This window comes from Anomalospiza imberbis, chromosome 8 (genome assembly GCF_031753505.1).
Source record: "Anomalospiza imberbis isolate Cuckoo-Finch-1a 21T00152 chromosome 8, ASM3175350v1, whole genome shotgun sequence".
NCBI lineage: Eukaryota > Metazoa > Chordata > Aves > Passeriformes > Viduidae > Anomalospiza > Anomalospiza imberbis.
The window spans coordinates 32,427,574-32,443,367 of record NC_089688.1 but is presented as its reverse complement, the minus strand read 5'-3'; the positions used below and the strand labels follow the sequence as shown (position 1 = coordinate 32,443,367).

Genomic DNA, 15,794 nt, shown 5'->3' with positions numbered 1-15,794 from the left:
ACAATATTCCAGTGAAAGAGTTCTTCTCTTGTCCTGAAAATCACCCTCAAGGGAACAGATCCTCTGAAAGCCAAGTGTTGGGAGTGAGGGTGGGAAACTGGTCTCCAACCCTGCACCCCCAGACAGCCAAAACATCCTCCTGAAACAAGGAATGTGGGATGTTTTTTCCTCCCATCCTTGACACTGCCACACACGGTGAAATTATAAGCATTGCAGCTCATTAGAGGGTGATGAAGCTGGGCCCTGCCTGACACAGACTCACCTTTCTCACCAACTCCAGGGCGCATCCCAGAGAGCCTAAGGAACTGCGTGAATAAGGAATTCTTTGTCACGACGGCTCCGTGGTCAGTAATAGACCAGCAGGCGATTCATCCCGAGCTCAATGGTGCCACGTACAGGTGAGCGGGAGAACGGGAGCACCGGGACACCGGGAGCACCCGCGGCCGCTGGCACGGCGGGGATGGGACAGCGAGGGTGGGCACCCGGTACCCCGGCTGCTGTCACCCTCCCCGGGGACCAGCGCTCACGGCACGGGGGCTACTGAAGGGGTCGAGCCACCGCCGAAGGGTGGGTAAAGCCTCCCTTCCCAGAGCCTGCGTCCCTGCGGGCTGGGAGTCACTGGGCAGCGGCTCTGGAAGGGGCAGGACCCTCCCAGACCCCCCCACAAGCTGGATGTGACTTCTGAACTGCAGCAGCAACTCTCTGTCCTGTCCGTGACCAACCTCTGTGAGCCAGGCCCAGCTCGTAGGTTAATGAGCCAGGGGAAAAGCTCCAAATACAGGGCTGTAGTCAGGTGACCCAATTTCCACCTAATCCGAGATTAGGGGTTACTTACTGCTCTGTTTAGACGGCTCCAAGTGTGCTGGTAGGAGACATTAGGCTCAAGGAGCTGGAGCATGGGCTCATTCGGGGTATCACCACTGCCAAAAATACTCTGAGTTACAAAATACCCTGCAGGGCACATCAGGTCATGTCAGGCAGAGCCAGGCCAGAGTCACCCAGCAGCAGAGCCCCAGGACAGCTCCTGGCAGCTCCTGGGCCATGCAGGCCACAGGCAGTGGAGGCTCCCTCTGACCACCAGAACGTCCAAACCTGGAAAAAGCCTTCCCTGTTCCCACTCTTGTTCCCAAACACGTGGGCAGTGCCAGCACCTGAGGACAAGCCTTGGCATCCCAGCTTAACCTGTCTCGGCAGGGAGCTTCAGCCTGGCAAAGTTCCCTGGAGCCCCTGTAAGCTGGCTCAGCTCACCACCTTCATGGACAGGTAAAATTCCCTCCCAGCTTCCCACTCCACCTTGCCTCAAGGCAGTGGAGCTGCAGGGAAGTGGGAGGCCTCAGAGCTCCACATGATTTTGTCCTCATTGGCCCGACATCACAGATGAAGAAATTATTATTATTCTCCTTTTTCAAACTCACTGCTGTTTATTGGAATGTGTGTAATTGTTCTCGGAAAAACTGGATTAGATCTGATCCCATCTCTGAGCTGTGCTGTTCCACGAGGAAGATACAGCTCCAGGAAATATTTACAAACCAGGTGTAGGTGTTCAAGGTATTCACACACAGGGATGATGGGGTCAGCACACCAGCATCTGGGCTTTCAGAGAGCATTCCAGATGGTTCCTTACCCAAATGTCCAAAGGAGAAAGGCTTCCCCATGGTGCAGGAGGCTGTGAGAAGGCACAGAACAAGCTGCAGTCCTGGTGGTGTAGCAGAGGACACTTTACCCAAGGCACAGGAATTAATGTTTAACTCTGAGCTCTCCCTTGTAACTTAGAAGGAAAAGCAAACCTGGCTCCAGGGGGGAAGTGGGATCTTTGCTGAGTTTTCTCCACAGTGGTGATGGGCTGATGATGAGTGATGAGCTGTGCTGTGACAAACCTGCCTCTGTGTGTCCCCTCTGCCAGGTATCCCCCTGGGATGGTCAGTGTGGCACCAGGAGGAATCCCAGCAGCTATGGAGGGCATCATTCCCGGAGGCATCCCTGTTACCCACAACCTTCCCACAGTGGCACATCCTTCCCAAGCTCCATCGCCCAACCAGCCCACAAAACACGGGGACAACAGGGAACATCCCAACGAGCAATAGCAGATAATTTAAAAACCATTCAATAAACTTAGGACCAAGAGACATTGGAAAAGGAGTTATACATGAACTAAAAGAGAAGAATTTGATACGAAATTTGTAATGTTGATTTTGGACAGAAGCATCATTGATGTTCCAGTGTTCCCGACAAAGCGACAGCAGCCAAGACTGGGGAGAAGTCCTGGAGAAGTCACCTGCTCCCTGCAGTGCTGAAAACTAGGATGTGATACATTAATGAGCAACTTCTGTTATTGTGTGTTGAGTTTCCTTCATCTGTGCATCAATCACATGAATAAAAATGAATTTCTTTCCCCCCCTCAGTTCCTTGGGAAGGACAGGGCTCCTGCACTGTGTCCAGGCCACTGAATTAAGCCATCTTTACAGAGTTAACAAGAAATCTTTGTGTGGCTTCAGCCCTTTCCTTTCTCTTGCATCTGGTGACCTCTCCTAACAGGGGGCAGCAGTCCTGGCTTAGAAGTGGAAGGAAAAAAAAAGAAAATACTCCTCCTCCTCCTTTTTGCAGTGGCCAGTGCCGTGTAACAGAAGTTCTCCTGCCAGGTCTAAGTTCCAGCCATTCCAGCTGGGATCTGTGGGATGGGAAGGGCAGAAAGGGCTCCTGGCAGTGACCACTGCCCTCCCAGGCTAAGGAAAACCAAACTGCCAGTCTCTTCTCTGCCCAATACACTGAATAAAGTAGCTGTGCATCCACCCATGCCCTGCAATGATGCAAGAAAAAAGAAGAAAAAAGAAAAAAAAAAAAGGAAAAAAAAAAAAGAAGAAAGTATTAAGTTTCACACACTATTTGTACTCAGATATATTTTCTCAGTTTTAAATCTGCAGCTATTTTATCAAGTGGAAAAAGTCTTGAGCTGGAAAGAGTTCAAGAATAATGTTGCATTTCCTTATGTCTCAGGAAACACTTTTTATGGTAACTTGTCAGACTGTCTATGAACAAAATCCACTTTTTTAGACATTGATAAAAGTCTTCTTTTCTTCACGTGATATTTTATACAAGAACACTTCAAGATGTGTTATTAGATGTGACTGATTTTAACAAATCCTATTAGATTTGTATCAACTAGTTACATGTTATATTCATAGTCTTTTGTGAATCACCGCCTTTTGTTTTTAAAGATGGCCTGTTTTGAGCCTTTGTATGGGTACATTCCTGTTTCTGTGACAAAAAAAAAAAAAAAAAAAAAAAAAAAAAGAAATCTTGAGCTGTCCCAAACAGACAAAAAAAGAAACCAATGGCTATCAGTATGTTTTGGTTTAGTGTGTTACCGTTACTGTATTTGTTTATTGTAAAGGTGGACATTTAGCGTTCAGTGCAGTTTTCAATAAAAAGTGATAAAATTTCTATAATTTCTGAAAGGCAAGAGCTCTTGCTGCAATCTGGGGCTTGGAGACACTGAGAGGTAACCATAAGGTACAGAAACATAATTCTGGTCACACTTGGTGAATATTTACAGTCCAGTGGGAGGGGAAGGTCCCTTCCAACTCAGACCATTCTGTGATAAAGAGATCACTGTGGGCCACTAAGTACAAAGGCAGCTACAACTCAAACAACATTTTCTGTACATTCTCAAGAGCTGAAGCATTATCAAACCATTGGAAAATAAAGCCAAAAAAAGTGCTCAAGAGGTGCTGCTGGCTTTGAGCCTCATTGGGCAAAAGGCCTGTCTGTCCTTGTTTCCACCCTTCTTTCCCACTGTGTCCAAGTGCCACACACATGGAGTTAGATGGGGACTAAAACAAGCTGAAACCAAAGTGTCCAAGTTACAAAACTCTGTATTTTGTTTGCTTAAAATTAAACTGAAAACTTGGTTACCAGCTTCAAACATCCAAACGAGGTCACCTGTTACAGAGTGATTGCTCCTTGTCAGTGCTCAGCACAGCCCAGCAGTGAGTTACCCGTGACCTCTGTGAGAAACTGGGATAAAACAGGTCAGATACAGGGGTAGTATTTGGAGACACCAAAATGACCATCAAAACCAAGAGGAAAACATTTAATTGATGTTAAGGTTTAGAGTTGTTTTAAAAATAAACGAGCCCTGGTACTTTGTTTCTCAATAATCCGGTCCCTCCCTGCGCCGCAGGATCCGTGTGCCAGCAGCGACTCCAAGCACAGAAAATGCTGGAGCTTTCATCCAACACCCAACTTCCCTTTCAGCCAAAACCAAGGTCAGAAGTGCCACAAGCTCAACAGGAGCAGACGTTGAGCCATCCCAAAGGTTACAAGTGCCTGCAGGGAGAACATCAGCAAAACATGCAAAGACTGGAGCCGTGGAAGCGGAAGGGGAAGAATGTCATCACAGCTGGGAGATGCCAGAGCACCAGGAGCTGCAGCTCTCAAATTAAAATTACTGGGCAAAGAAATGGGAAATGAACAGTTGCTGCTGAAGGTTTGTGGCTGATAGAGCCATGCTGCTGTTGTCCCACTCAGGGAATGCAGACAGGAAGGCTCTCTTGGGATAACCATCTCTGTCTCCAGGGAGAACTCCCGAGATGTCAAAGGAGCTGTCAAAACAAGCAGCTTCAAGGTGACAAACGCTATATAAAACCTTTTAAAAAGGTATTAGGAAAGTTACTGAATAAAAGGGGGGAAAAGGAAAAGCAGAAAGTAAAGTCTCCACACATACAAACCAACCTGGGTAATGGAGGAAATGCAACTCGGGAGTATTTGCCATAAGCCATGCAGCAGAACTTTGGAAGAATCCAGAATTACTAAATTTTAATATATTAAAAACAAAAGAAATACAGGGATTTTCACTGAGGAAGTCATAAATAAAACCAGAAAAAAAATCCTGACCAGCTGTAAAGGAGGTAGCAATGAAAAGCTAAATTCTGTGCTAGGAAAGCAAGTGCTGCTGTGAACGATATATGCAGAAAATAACACTGAGAAACCCAATTTTTTATATATATATTCATGGCTGAAAGTGCAGAACTTGCTCACAAGCTGCAGGGGAGTGTCTGCAGATTCATCTCAGTGTCTGTAAACTTTCAGGTGTGTGACTGAGGAGCCACTGACATACACTGACTGCGGTGCGAGCACGAAGCCGGGGGTTGCAGCTCTTTAATCTACAATACAGGAGGTTTGGATTACTCTGATTCTGGAAAAGACACTTCTCCAGTTCCCAAAGGGCCTGTGAAGCATGTGAACCTGAACAGACCATTGTACAGCACATCAGAGCAAAACAATAATGATCAAGGAAGCCAAGTGATCCAAAGTACCAGGACTGTCCTGTCGGAGCAGAGTGAGAAATTCATCGGTGCATGCGTTTTGAGAACAGCTGAACTGACCACGGGGACTCCGCTGCTCGGGGGAGGGCAGGGGCACAATGCAGCCTGCCCATGGACAGCAGGAGAGCAGGGCAGGAGAGCTGGGCCAGTTTGGCTCAAGGTAGACTTCCAAATGGGTAATTCTCCCCTGGGGACAAGGAAGCTTTGCTTCCGTGAACAAACGGCCAAAAGAGCATGGGTGGGAGGTGAAAACTCCACAGCATCCTCAGAGCAGCCCTTGGAATCAGGGGCTTTTCCTTCTGTCCACAGGGCAGCTGGTCAGGGGCAGGCTGGGATCTGAAGTTACAGGTCTGGCCACGGAGAGCTCCTCAAGCTGGCTGAGTTAGGACCCCCGTGGTCACAGCACGGCACGTAAACCACTCCAGGCACGGTGCACGCCAGCTCAGGGCACGGAAATCCTCATCCCAGCTTACCCTGCATTCAGCTCCCCTGACAGAAAAGCTTCACATCCTCAGCTAGACAAGGTATAAAAGGATTTCACTGCAAGGTAAGGATAAAAAAAATCCCAATTTAGAAAGGGAACCTGAACAAGGACTGTGTGCTCATGAAGAACCCCTGTAGTATCTGGGGTTGAGTGGTAAATTTGGGTCACTCGTACATGGCAGAGCAGCATTCATCCTTCACCTGGAAATCTGGGCGTGCACCAAGCAGAGGAAATCTAATGGCCAAAAAAGGTGAAGACATAATAAACCTCAGTGGAATCTAGGACGGGAGAATTGCAGAATTAATACAGTACTTCATTATTTCTTTACTTTTGGTGTCGTCACCAAGTTTCTGTAGGAGTTGTGCACGTTTCAACACCATCTAAGCAGCATTTGGAAGAAAAAGCAGCAACTTCCTCAGGGTTTCCATAGCTCTGAACTACATAAAAATAGGTGCTATGGGGCTTCTTTCCAAATTCTAATTAAAACAATTTCATCTACTGCAAAATTTCTTATTCAACCACCACACCATCAAAAGTGCTTTTCAAGACAACCTGAATTGCACTGTATATGTAAAAACTGGCATTAACCTTTAGTGTTTCAGTGAGATTTTTAGATAAACTTTATCCATTACAGGTTACATGGCTAAAGTTATCAAATATAATAAAATTTCTACTGGAGAATATACTCTGAACTTACAGTCTTAGGAACTTACATAAGTTTAAGTATGGCCACATCAATCAACATGCAAGAAATTCCCAGGTTTACATACTGAGAAATATATAACAGTGCTTTTAAACAACTTGAGCATAGATTCTTCTTTTTAATTAGAACTGCCAAGTGGTTTCTCACTAGATTTAGTGACTGAGGAGTAACCTTTAAAAAGGTGTTTTTTCATTTGCAGCAAAGTTTGAGTGATCAAAGAATAAATGAAAAAAATGATACAATTTGTTACACAGCAAGACGGAGTTTTGACAAGATTAAATTCTCAATTGTGTTCAAGTTCTCAGATTTCACACAATTTTGTTTAGTGTATGCTCACAGGAATAAAATCCCTATCTTTTAGGTCACTTCTCTGAATAAATATCTTTATGTATACTGAAAGAAATCTATTAACTATTAGAAGAAAAAAAAAAAGGCAAAAAAAAACCCAAAAAGCTTTTTCAGGAAACAAATCATTTCACTCAATATAAATTTAGCTTCTCTTCCAGTTTGTTCTGTAGAGTTTAGGCTTTATTATGTGGGCACAGCAATAACTAAAATATTAGTAAAATAACAAATGCATTTTTGCTTATGACTTGCTGTGGATATCTGTGCAAACAAAAAAAACCTCTCACAATCTGACCTGGGCACTAGTGAGATTTCACAGGAAAAGGCCTTTCAGGGAAATGTGTCAGAGTATCTAAAAGGTGATGGAGAAAACCAGGTTCTACTGTAAAAGAATCTCCGAGGGAGGAGATATCCATCCAGCTCACATGTGCTTTCAGAAGTGCCCTTAGTTGAAAAATTTCTCTGCAATAATTAAGATGCTGGTATACGTTTCCTATTACACAACCTCTTACACAACCACATGCGGTACATTTATAGACAGATTTACAGTCAGAAAGAAAAATGGGGTTGGTTTGGTTTGGTTTTTTTTTTCCATCTTGATAATAAAATTAGCTGTTTTTTGTTTCTTTTTCGTGTTTCTATACAAACTGTCCAGCCCACTTGGCTCTCTCCAGGCAGCAGGATGAGCGTCCATCCTCTCCCCGTGCTGTCGGAGAATCCTTCCCAGCAAGTATCCCCTAGACCTGGGTCGTTCCACACCCAACTGCTACAGCACAACGCTCACTCGGGGTCACACACTCTGCGCTGCTCATGTGCACTTTATTCCCCTCACTCATCGTCATCATCCTCGTCCTCCTCGCCGTCGGACAGGGACGTGCAGGGCCGGATCTGGCGGTAGCGGTCGAGCCACTTCTCCACCATCTGGGTGACCAGCGGGTGGTTGCGCCGGCGGGAGCTCTTCTGCATGGCCACCAGAACCCCTCCCTCCGTCACGCAGCAGTCCAGCCACTCCCGCAGCAGCTTCTCCTGCTGCTCCTCGTTGCCTATCTTTGGGGCACAGAAAACACCGGGAATGAGGCTTCCCAAACGGCACCGGCCCTGCTCCAAGCGCGTCGCACCGGATTCTCTTAACCTTCTCTAGGATTCTCATCTGCCTTCTCTTAATCTTGCCCCTGGTCTACGTAGCCACTCCAAGGCATCACACCCAGAAAAGGAAAACTGATGCCCACTGCATTTTCAACCAAAGGCTCTGGAAGTTCTCTCCAGCTCTTCTCCCCGATTTTCCACATGTGTATTTCTAGTACGGCCTTCGGTTATTTTTAAGCAACTATTTATCTACAGTAGGCATCACATATAAGGAGGGAAGTCCTAACAGAGCTTTCTGGCTTTACAAACACATTTTTAGGTGCCTAAGTTCTCAACATAAAATATTTTCTCTTGTAAAATGTAACAAATATCATGGCTTGCTGAAGAAACATCCCTTTCTAGACTTGAAGCTCATATTTTTCTCCTTTTATTTACAAAATGCCCACTTTCTGCAATTACTACAGTTTTCCAGCCCTCCCTTCACCCATGCACACCCTTTAGTGAAGAAGTTCCACATTTTTATCATAGTTATTAAAGCAAAAATTAGTTGAGTTTCATTAGAATAGAAGGTGGAAAATGCTGCAATTATGGGCCAACATTTGTGCTTCATCTTTAGGGAAAAAAACCCCAAAAGTCAGCTTTCTGCCTTAGTGACAGAACCCTTATTTTGGCATCCTTTTCTAGGTATTCTGATATTTGGTGCTCTCAGGCATGGGGTGGGATTGTTGGGGTGTCCTGTGCAGGGCCAGGAGTTGGACTGGATGATCCTTGTGGGTCCCTTCCAGCTAGGGACATTCTGTGATTCTATGACTGTTTCTGTGATTTACATGGACAATGAAGTTAAATTCTATTTACAGAGTTGCAAATAAGCATCAAATTTGTTGAAAAATTCCTTTCAGAATCACCTGGAATGATGGGGAAGGGAGCAGCATTAATTAACCAGAACAGCACACTCCCTGTAATTCTTTGGACACCAAAAACTCGGGAGGCTACAGAGAACGCTGAGCTTCAGCAAGCAGCTGTGACAAAGTCACCGCCACAATCCAGGTGTTTCTTTCTTACCTCTTGAGCAGAAAGGAAGTGAATGTGCAATAATTTCCTCTCGCTGTCCACCAAGGGTAGAAAAGTAACAGTAACATCATCGTCAGTGTTCAAATTAGCACCAGCGCCTCGATTGCCATAGCCGTCATTCTCCATGGCAACCAGGGCGGAGAAATGGCCCCTCGTGTAGCCCAGCGCTATGGGACTTTTCCAACAAAAACTCTGTTCCCATAACAAAGGCAAATACACACCTGTGGGGAAGGAAAGCACAGGGTAAGGCTCAGAATTGCTGCTCAACAAGGAAGGATTTTGTTACAAACCTTTGTGGTTTGGGCCAAAGGGAAGCATGTCACATTTAAAACATCCATGGTTTGGTCTGCACTGACGCAGGCCACACTCTTCAGTAGAGCTAATTGCTGTTGATTAACACAAGTCAAATATCTTTGCGACTGTGCAAGTTTAGACACAAAAGATTATAATCATAACCAATACATTACCACAGCCCTGAAATTTATGGTCTATAGTGCAGTGATGAACGAAAAGCAAGGTTAGAAAAGCAGCCTTTTATGTTTGATAATTCTTCTTAAAACTGAAGAAAAAAAAGATTCTGCATGACAGAAATAAAGGCTACAGTCAGATGTCTATTTTTACCAGAGCAAAAATTCCACCATCTGCTCACAAAACTTATTATTAAAAGAACTCACTGCACAAAATGTTACTCAGCACTGATGTAACCCATCCCAGAGAACGGGACTGCTCACACACAGCACTCACAGATTAAATTAACACACATCAATTATTCACATCAATTTAACGGGAAAAAAAAAAAAAAAAAGAAAGAAAACACCAAAAAGCTGATACTGCTTTGCTCAGCTACAACCAACACCTGATGTCACAGTTTCTGAGAAGAACTGCACTTTTTCTCATCACCTTTTTTAGCAATAAAGACAGCAATTTGCTTGAGGTCTCAAAACGGGAACTCCTTTCTTCCAGGAACATAAATAATTCTTGGTGTGTACTGCTGCAAGACAACTTAAGCAAAAGCACAGCTCACCTTGTGACAGGTTAAAAATAGCCCCACATAAACTGAAGAGCACATGTAGCATAGCAACCCCTCCTAGTACAGCTGCTGCTGCAAACACAGCTCCTCGACAGCCACGGAGAGGGATGGGCAGCACTAAAATGGGAATCTGAGGCAGGCGTAGCTTTGGAGGTTCTGCTGAAGTTTTGAGCTCATCTTTTTGTACTGCAGTAAAAATTAGTAGGGGCTACGAGTAAATAATTGTGCCTTTTCCTCCCCGCCTTGTTTTTGAATTAGCAATAAAGAGCTACCTAGAAGTTTTGCTGTTTGCTTATAATTAAGAGTCACACAACTTTTTACAACACCTCGATTTAAAGACAGATCCTTTCAATACCTTCTTAGCCCTCCCTCCCTCCTGTCCCCATTATTAAGTCTCAGTATAAAGCAGTGTTAAACACTAAAGGTGAAGGACGCGGGATAAGCGTTCACCAGAAAGTTTCAAACTTTTGCATTAAGGGAAAGAACCAAACATACAGTCAAAATTCAAATTTACACCGAAGATGACATCCAGTCAAAAGGAAGACAGTCCCTCAATTCCTGGGAGCACAGCTTTGTGACCTTTCAGGACTGAAACTCATCTGTTTGCCTCCATCTCTACACTGAAATTCAGCAAGTGTTTGGAAAACTTGTTTCACCATTGTTTTATCCTGGTGAAAATTCCACACTAATCATTTCCCCAAGACAGAAGGCTGTGCTGCACTTTCCATTCCTCCTCAACACTGTGATGAGCTGCACAAGAAAAGAATTTCAAGCACTGCCAGGGAGAATATCTAGTGCTCTTAAGAGTTATAAAAGTCACTCTGATACAAAGCCAGAAGGTCGTGTAACAACAGTTGACATGAACACAAGCCACAGAAAATACAGAGTATGGGCTAACATCTATCCTGGAGCCACCCACAGAGGATTTTGCTTCTCCAGCTTGACCTGATGATCACTTCAGTCAGTCATCTTTTTTCCTGTATATTTGTGCCACTAAATACATGTGGCCAGAGCAGGAGGGTCTGACCAAGGTCATAGGGTTTGAGCAAGCAGATCTTCCACCACTGAAGCTTTAGTACTTAAAGAATTAACAGTCAGCTGGAATCTGGGAAACAAGGAGACTGGCAATTATGGGATTCACAGCAGCTACAGCAAGGATGCCAAGCTGGAACAAGGAATCCCTGGGGGAAAAAATTCCTGTCAGGGAGAGTATTTTAAGGGTGGCTAACAGGGTGCTACAAACTGAACCATGATGTTGAACAAGCATTAAAAAAATCCAATTCCCCATTTCTATTATAATCCAAAATTATAGAGTGGTTTGGATTGGAAGGGACCTTAAAACCCACCCCCCAGTTCCACCCCCTGCCCAATCTTCCACCTTCCCAGGTGGTTCCAAGCCCTGTCCAACCTGGCCTTGGACACTTCCAGGGACTTTTCTGGCAGATGTGATGTTAAAGAGAGGCAGGGACACCCCAGCACTCCCCAAAGCTCCAGGTGCTGAGCACAGCCCACACACAGGCCCAGAGCAGGAGACTCCTCCTGGCAGTCCATCCCTCTCCCAGTCCACTCAGCTGGGTTTCAGCTGTGCCAGTGGCATTTGATGAGCACACATTAACCACAAAAATGTGGCTGGGCAGGGAGAGGAGCAATTCCAGGTACTGGGACACAGGACTCCAAGTTCACCTGTTCCCAGGGCTGTTTCCGTGTATGGCTGGATGTGGCTTGTGGCAAGCAAATGTCAAGTCATAGCTATTTGGCTGCCTAAATTCCTGGAAACCCGTGTGCAGTAGAACGGTGTTCCAGGCACCCAGTTTGCTTCTGGTTCACAGAGCAAGAAAATGTCAGCACATTCAGGCCACGTAACACTTGTCTGCCTCGATACCCAGTCTAGGAAATAAAACCATTTGCAAACCTTGGAGTTAAAAGCAACACAAAGCCAGAGTGTCAGATTTAAGTGACACAAGTAACTGTTCCTTTCCAGCCTTTCATCATCAAAAGAAAAGTTAACATCTAACTACAATGACTACTAAAGTTTTAGACTCTTCACAAAAGTAATTAATTTCCCTACATGAAGTTTTGTTACTACCCCAAACTGAGAAGCCAAGACTTTAAATAGTTATAAATTAACATTACTGCACAGCTTAAGGTTTTCTATGGCCTTGCCTCCTTCCAAAGTGACCATATTTTTTTTATTTCAAATCACAGAGATGTTTTGGGAAGTCCTCAGCTAAGCTATACATAAAGAGTGGGCCATCATCAAGCAGATGTACTTGAAGCCAGGAATACAAACTGTGGGCAAACCCAATGTCCCAACCCCCTGGAACACACACAGGTCCTTCCCCACGGGTTCTGTTTACAGCTCAGTTTGTGCAGATGCTCCCAATCCCCTCCCATGTTTTATTATTTGAATAACAAAGTATTAGCATGTCACAGAGGGGAAAGTTGCCCAAACCCAGATTTGGCTTGCAAAGCAGGAAATGCATCTTTAGAAATCTACAGATGTTACATCTAAGCAAAACTGGACTGAGTCATCTTCGTATTCATCTTAAGGACAGCCAGGCTGTCCTGAAGAAAGGAGAAAAAGTCAGAAAGAACCTGATCAAACTATGCAAAATTATAGTACTAATGAGAAATAAATCAGTATTCACACCACACTTGCTGTAAAGTGTGAATCACTGAAACACAAATAAATTTTAAAAACTCCCATTTAAAGTATCATGGAATTCCCTTTTACAGGCACCATGCCCACTATAAAATGAAAAACTGCAAGTTTGGAGGGCATTATTTTGTTCCTTTGAATAGCAAATGAAAATTTACCTACAATAGCATTCCATCCTTTTTCAGACAGTCACTTCATGTCACTACTGATTTACAGCCCAACCTTGTTGAAAAGTGAATTTTAAAAATGAAAGGCTTACCTTGGAAGCGGGTATATCCTAATGTTTCTCCCCGAAAACTCTTGTAATATTTTACTCCATAAACTATAATTGGTCTTCTAAGAATATGTGCAAGTACAAAAATGTGTGTCTGCTCCAAACTCGCTCCAGGCTGAACCAAACACAAAGAAAGACATCACTTGAAACAGAACTTACCATCCTCTACTTTGAAATTTGAAAAACAGTTTTCAAATTGAGAGAGTAAATGCTTTTAAGAGTGATAAAGCTTTGACAGGAAAAATAAAAGACTGGAAAAATAATGAAAATAAGGATAAACATTTCAGCTTGTCAGCTGTCAGTAATAATTCTGTCCTATTGCCCAGATTCAATGTAATGGATTTCATTCCCCACTTAGAAGTGAAACTCTACATAATGTTAGGTCTAAAAATAATTCCTTCATCTGAGGGCACTTTAAGGCAAATACCTTTTGACAGGAAAAGGGCACATACAAAACAAATCTCAAAAAAATAGCACCAAAATCATGTTTATACTATAAAAAAGGAGCTAAAAATACGCCCATAGCTGGAAGCTTATGGGAATGTAAATCTCATTTTGGAGGGGAGTTATAAAATCTCAGCTTGCTGGAGTTTGAGCAGTGTAAGCTGACAGATTTGGAGGTCTATTTGGGAGGTTAAAGTGCTGCAGGAGCTGGATATTAAACACATGATTGATTGTCTATGAGTCTGTTCTACAGACTTCACTCTAATACCACAATTCTTTTTTTGTGTTGCACTGCTTCACAGGGAGCTTAACAATTATAAATTCAAGTGAACCTTTTCTACATTGGCAGAAGAGTTTACCCAGTAAGATTTTAATATCATTGGCTTAAGAGGAATGTTCTTCCTTCATACAGAAATATTCTTATTCCCAAAAAACTCTTCTAGTCCTGAAACTTCTTTCTAGATATTAAAATAACTTTTCCAAAAGCCCTGTGACAAAGGAGTTTTCTTACCTGGCTTGCAAGAGAGAGAATGAATGCCCAATCTTCCTGCCACTGTTCCTCTCGCAAGGAGAAATGTAAACCAAAGCTTTGGGAATACCACGATTCCCACTCTTTCCAGCGTGTGTAGAACCTAAAATGTTAACAGAGAGAAAAAAAGTGGTAAAGGCAAAAATATTTACTGAACCACCATAATCCTGACAGCAGGTTTTAACCCTTGTAACCCTTCCTCCCAAGAAGGGGGAAGAAAGAGAGCAAGCAGCAGGAAAACTGGATTGTGTTTTGTTTTTTATCTTCAGGAGACTCCATTTATTAATCTTTATTTAAGAACCACTTAAAAAAAAAAAGCAATTCCTACAGCAAACACGGTCCAAGCTCCTACCAGGCTCCTGCCTAGTTTGATACTTCTTGCAATAGGGTTTGTTTGGGGTTTTTTTTAAGTCTTATTTAGGCTTATTTAAGTGTTGATATACAGGGAACACAAGTAAGACGTTCCATTTCATACAGGAGGAGTTTCTCATTCTTCTCACACACACACAGAAAAAAGGTATTTTCTATTTCTAGCCACATCCTGAGTCAATTAACTTCAAAGTACTTGCATATCCATTTCCAACACCCCATGGTTAAGAGGCAGAATCTGTTTCATACCAGATTTTGGAGCAAAGGGGTGGTAATTCCACATTATATGGAGTTGTAAAGCAGTGTGGATAAGAATCAAATATGCAAAGTGGGATTTAGTTTAGTCACGAGATTTTATTTAACCATTTACCAAGAAAAATGACACATTAAAAGGAAGGTGTTTGCTTTTTGAAATTTTTAACTCTGTCCAATCACCACACTATGGAAAAGCCACAACTTCGTATTAGGAACCAGGATTTAGGGAACAGTGCTAAGCCATCTTTTAAACAATGGCCTTTACTGTGAAGACAAAGAAACCATTCTGAAGTTTCAGCTTATTAAAAAGGTCACTGAAATGAACTCATTTAATTAAAATCTGAGAATATTAGCAGGCAGTGAGTGTGTGTGGATAAGATCTTTCCTGTGCTTTCAGTGAAGCTGGAATCACCCTAAAATCTTGGTGTGTAGGACAGCAGCCACCAACCAGGCTGGTTTTCCTGAGTCCAGCTAAAACCTTTGCATGGCTTAAAATTCCTATGATTAAGATATTTGGATAGGTCTGAGCTAAATGACAGTTATATCTACAGGGAATCTTCTGGATCTGTATTCCAGTTTTTATCCAAACATACCAACACTTCTACCTTTGAACCTCATAAATATTTTGCCTGTTTTCTCTCATAAATTTCTAACAGCACTTGTGTTAAATGAATTCTTTCCCAGGTTTCCTGAAAGAAATTTAATCAGATTCTGGGGGAAAGAGAAGAAATAACAAAGCAAAACAACAACAAAAACGCCCACACCACCAGAATGAGAGAGAAAGCCCAGAAAATTCAAGGGAAAAAAGAAAAAAAGGAAAACACCAAACTACTCCCTAAAAGCTGGATTGTGAAGTGTTCTCCTAAAGAAATTTATTCCCTGAGTTAGTCAGCCATAGACAAGATTTCAATCTCATTTAAAGTAAACTTTTCAGGTTAACACAAGAGAACTGAATGCATCCATTAAAGAACAAAATTCTGAAAGTCAACTTAGGGCATGTGCCTATTCTCTAGCAAAAGCTAATGGTGGAATACAAAAAGGGGCACTTCAGAACACACTTTTGTGTAAATTAAAAAAGTGGAGTTGTTGAAAGGTGAGTGGAAAAGTCTCCAACGGCCAGAGCCTCTGGGAACTTCTCTACGGAGCTTTTTCTGAGTACCAGACACAAGACTGTCTCTGGTAAATAGATTTTTCTTTGTTCAGCATCTAAACAAACATAAC

At 43.1% G+C, this 15,794-nt stretch overlaps 3 protein-coding genes across 9 annotated transcripts in view; 2 read left to right on the top strand and 1 right to left on the bottom strand.

Annotated features, from left to right (window-relative positions):
- Window positions 1–3,446, top strand: part of CTBP2 (C-terminal binding protein 2) — a 131,969-nt gene extending 128,523 nt beyond the window's left edge. For all 6 annotated transcript variants that reach the window (XM_068198308.1, XM_068198310.1, XM_068198309.1 and 3 more), the window contains 2 exons: window positions 281–398; window positions 1,904–3,446. In XM_068198308.1, coding sequence (XP_068054409.1) covers window positions 281–398; window positions 1,904–2,084 — 299 coding nt within the window. In that variant the 3' untranslated portion in view covers window positions 2,085–3,446. The remainder of the gene's footprint in view (window positions 1–280; window positions 399–1,903) is intronic.
- The window catches only part of OAT (ornithine aminotransferase), a 345,851-nt gene that overhangs the window by 84,421 nt on the left and 245,636 nt on the right, over window positions 1–15,794 (top strand). The window lies entirely within an intron of this gene.
- ZRANB1 (zinc finger RANBP2-type containing 1) overlaps window positions 6,398–15,794 on the bottom strand; it is a 41,792-nt gene continuing 32,395 nt past the window's right edge. For both annotated transcript variants that reach the window (XM_068198314.1, XM_068198313.1), the window contains exons 8-11: window positions 13,932–14,052; window positions 12,962–13,091; window positions 9,005–9,234; window positions 6,398–7,903 (exon numbers count right to left, since the gene is read on the bottom strand). In XM_068198314.1, coding sequence (XP_068054415.1) covers window positions 7,685–7,903; window positions 9,005–9,234; window positions 12,962–13,091; window positions 13,932–14,052 — 700 coding nt within the window. In that variant the 3' untranslated portion in view covers window positions 6,398–7,684. The remainder of the gene's footprint in view (window positions 7,904–9,004; window positions 9,235–12,961; window positions 13,092–13,931; window positions 14,053–15,794) is intronic.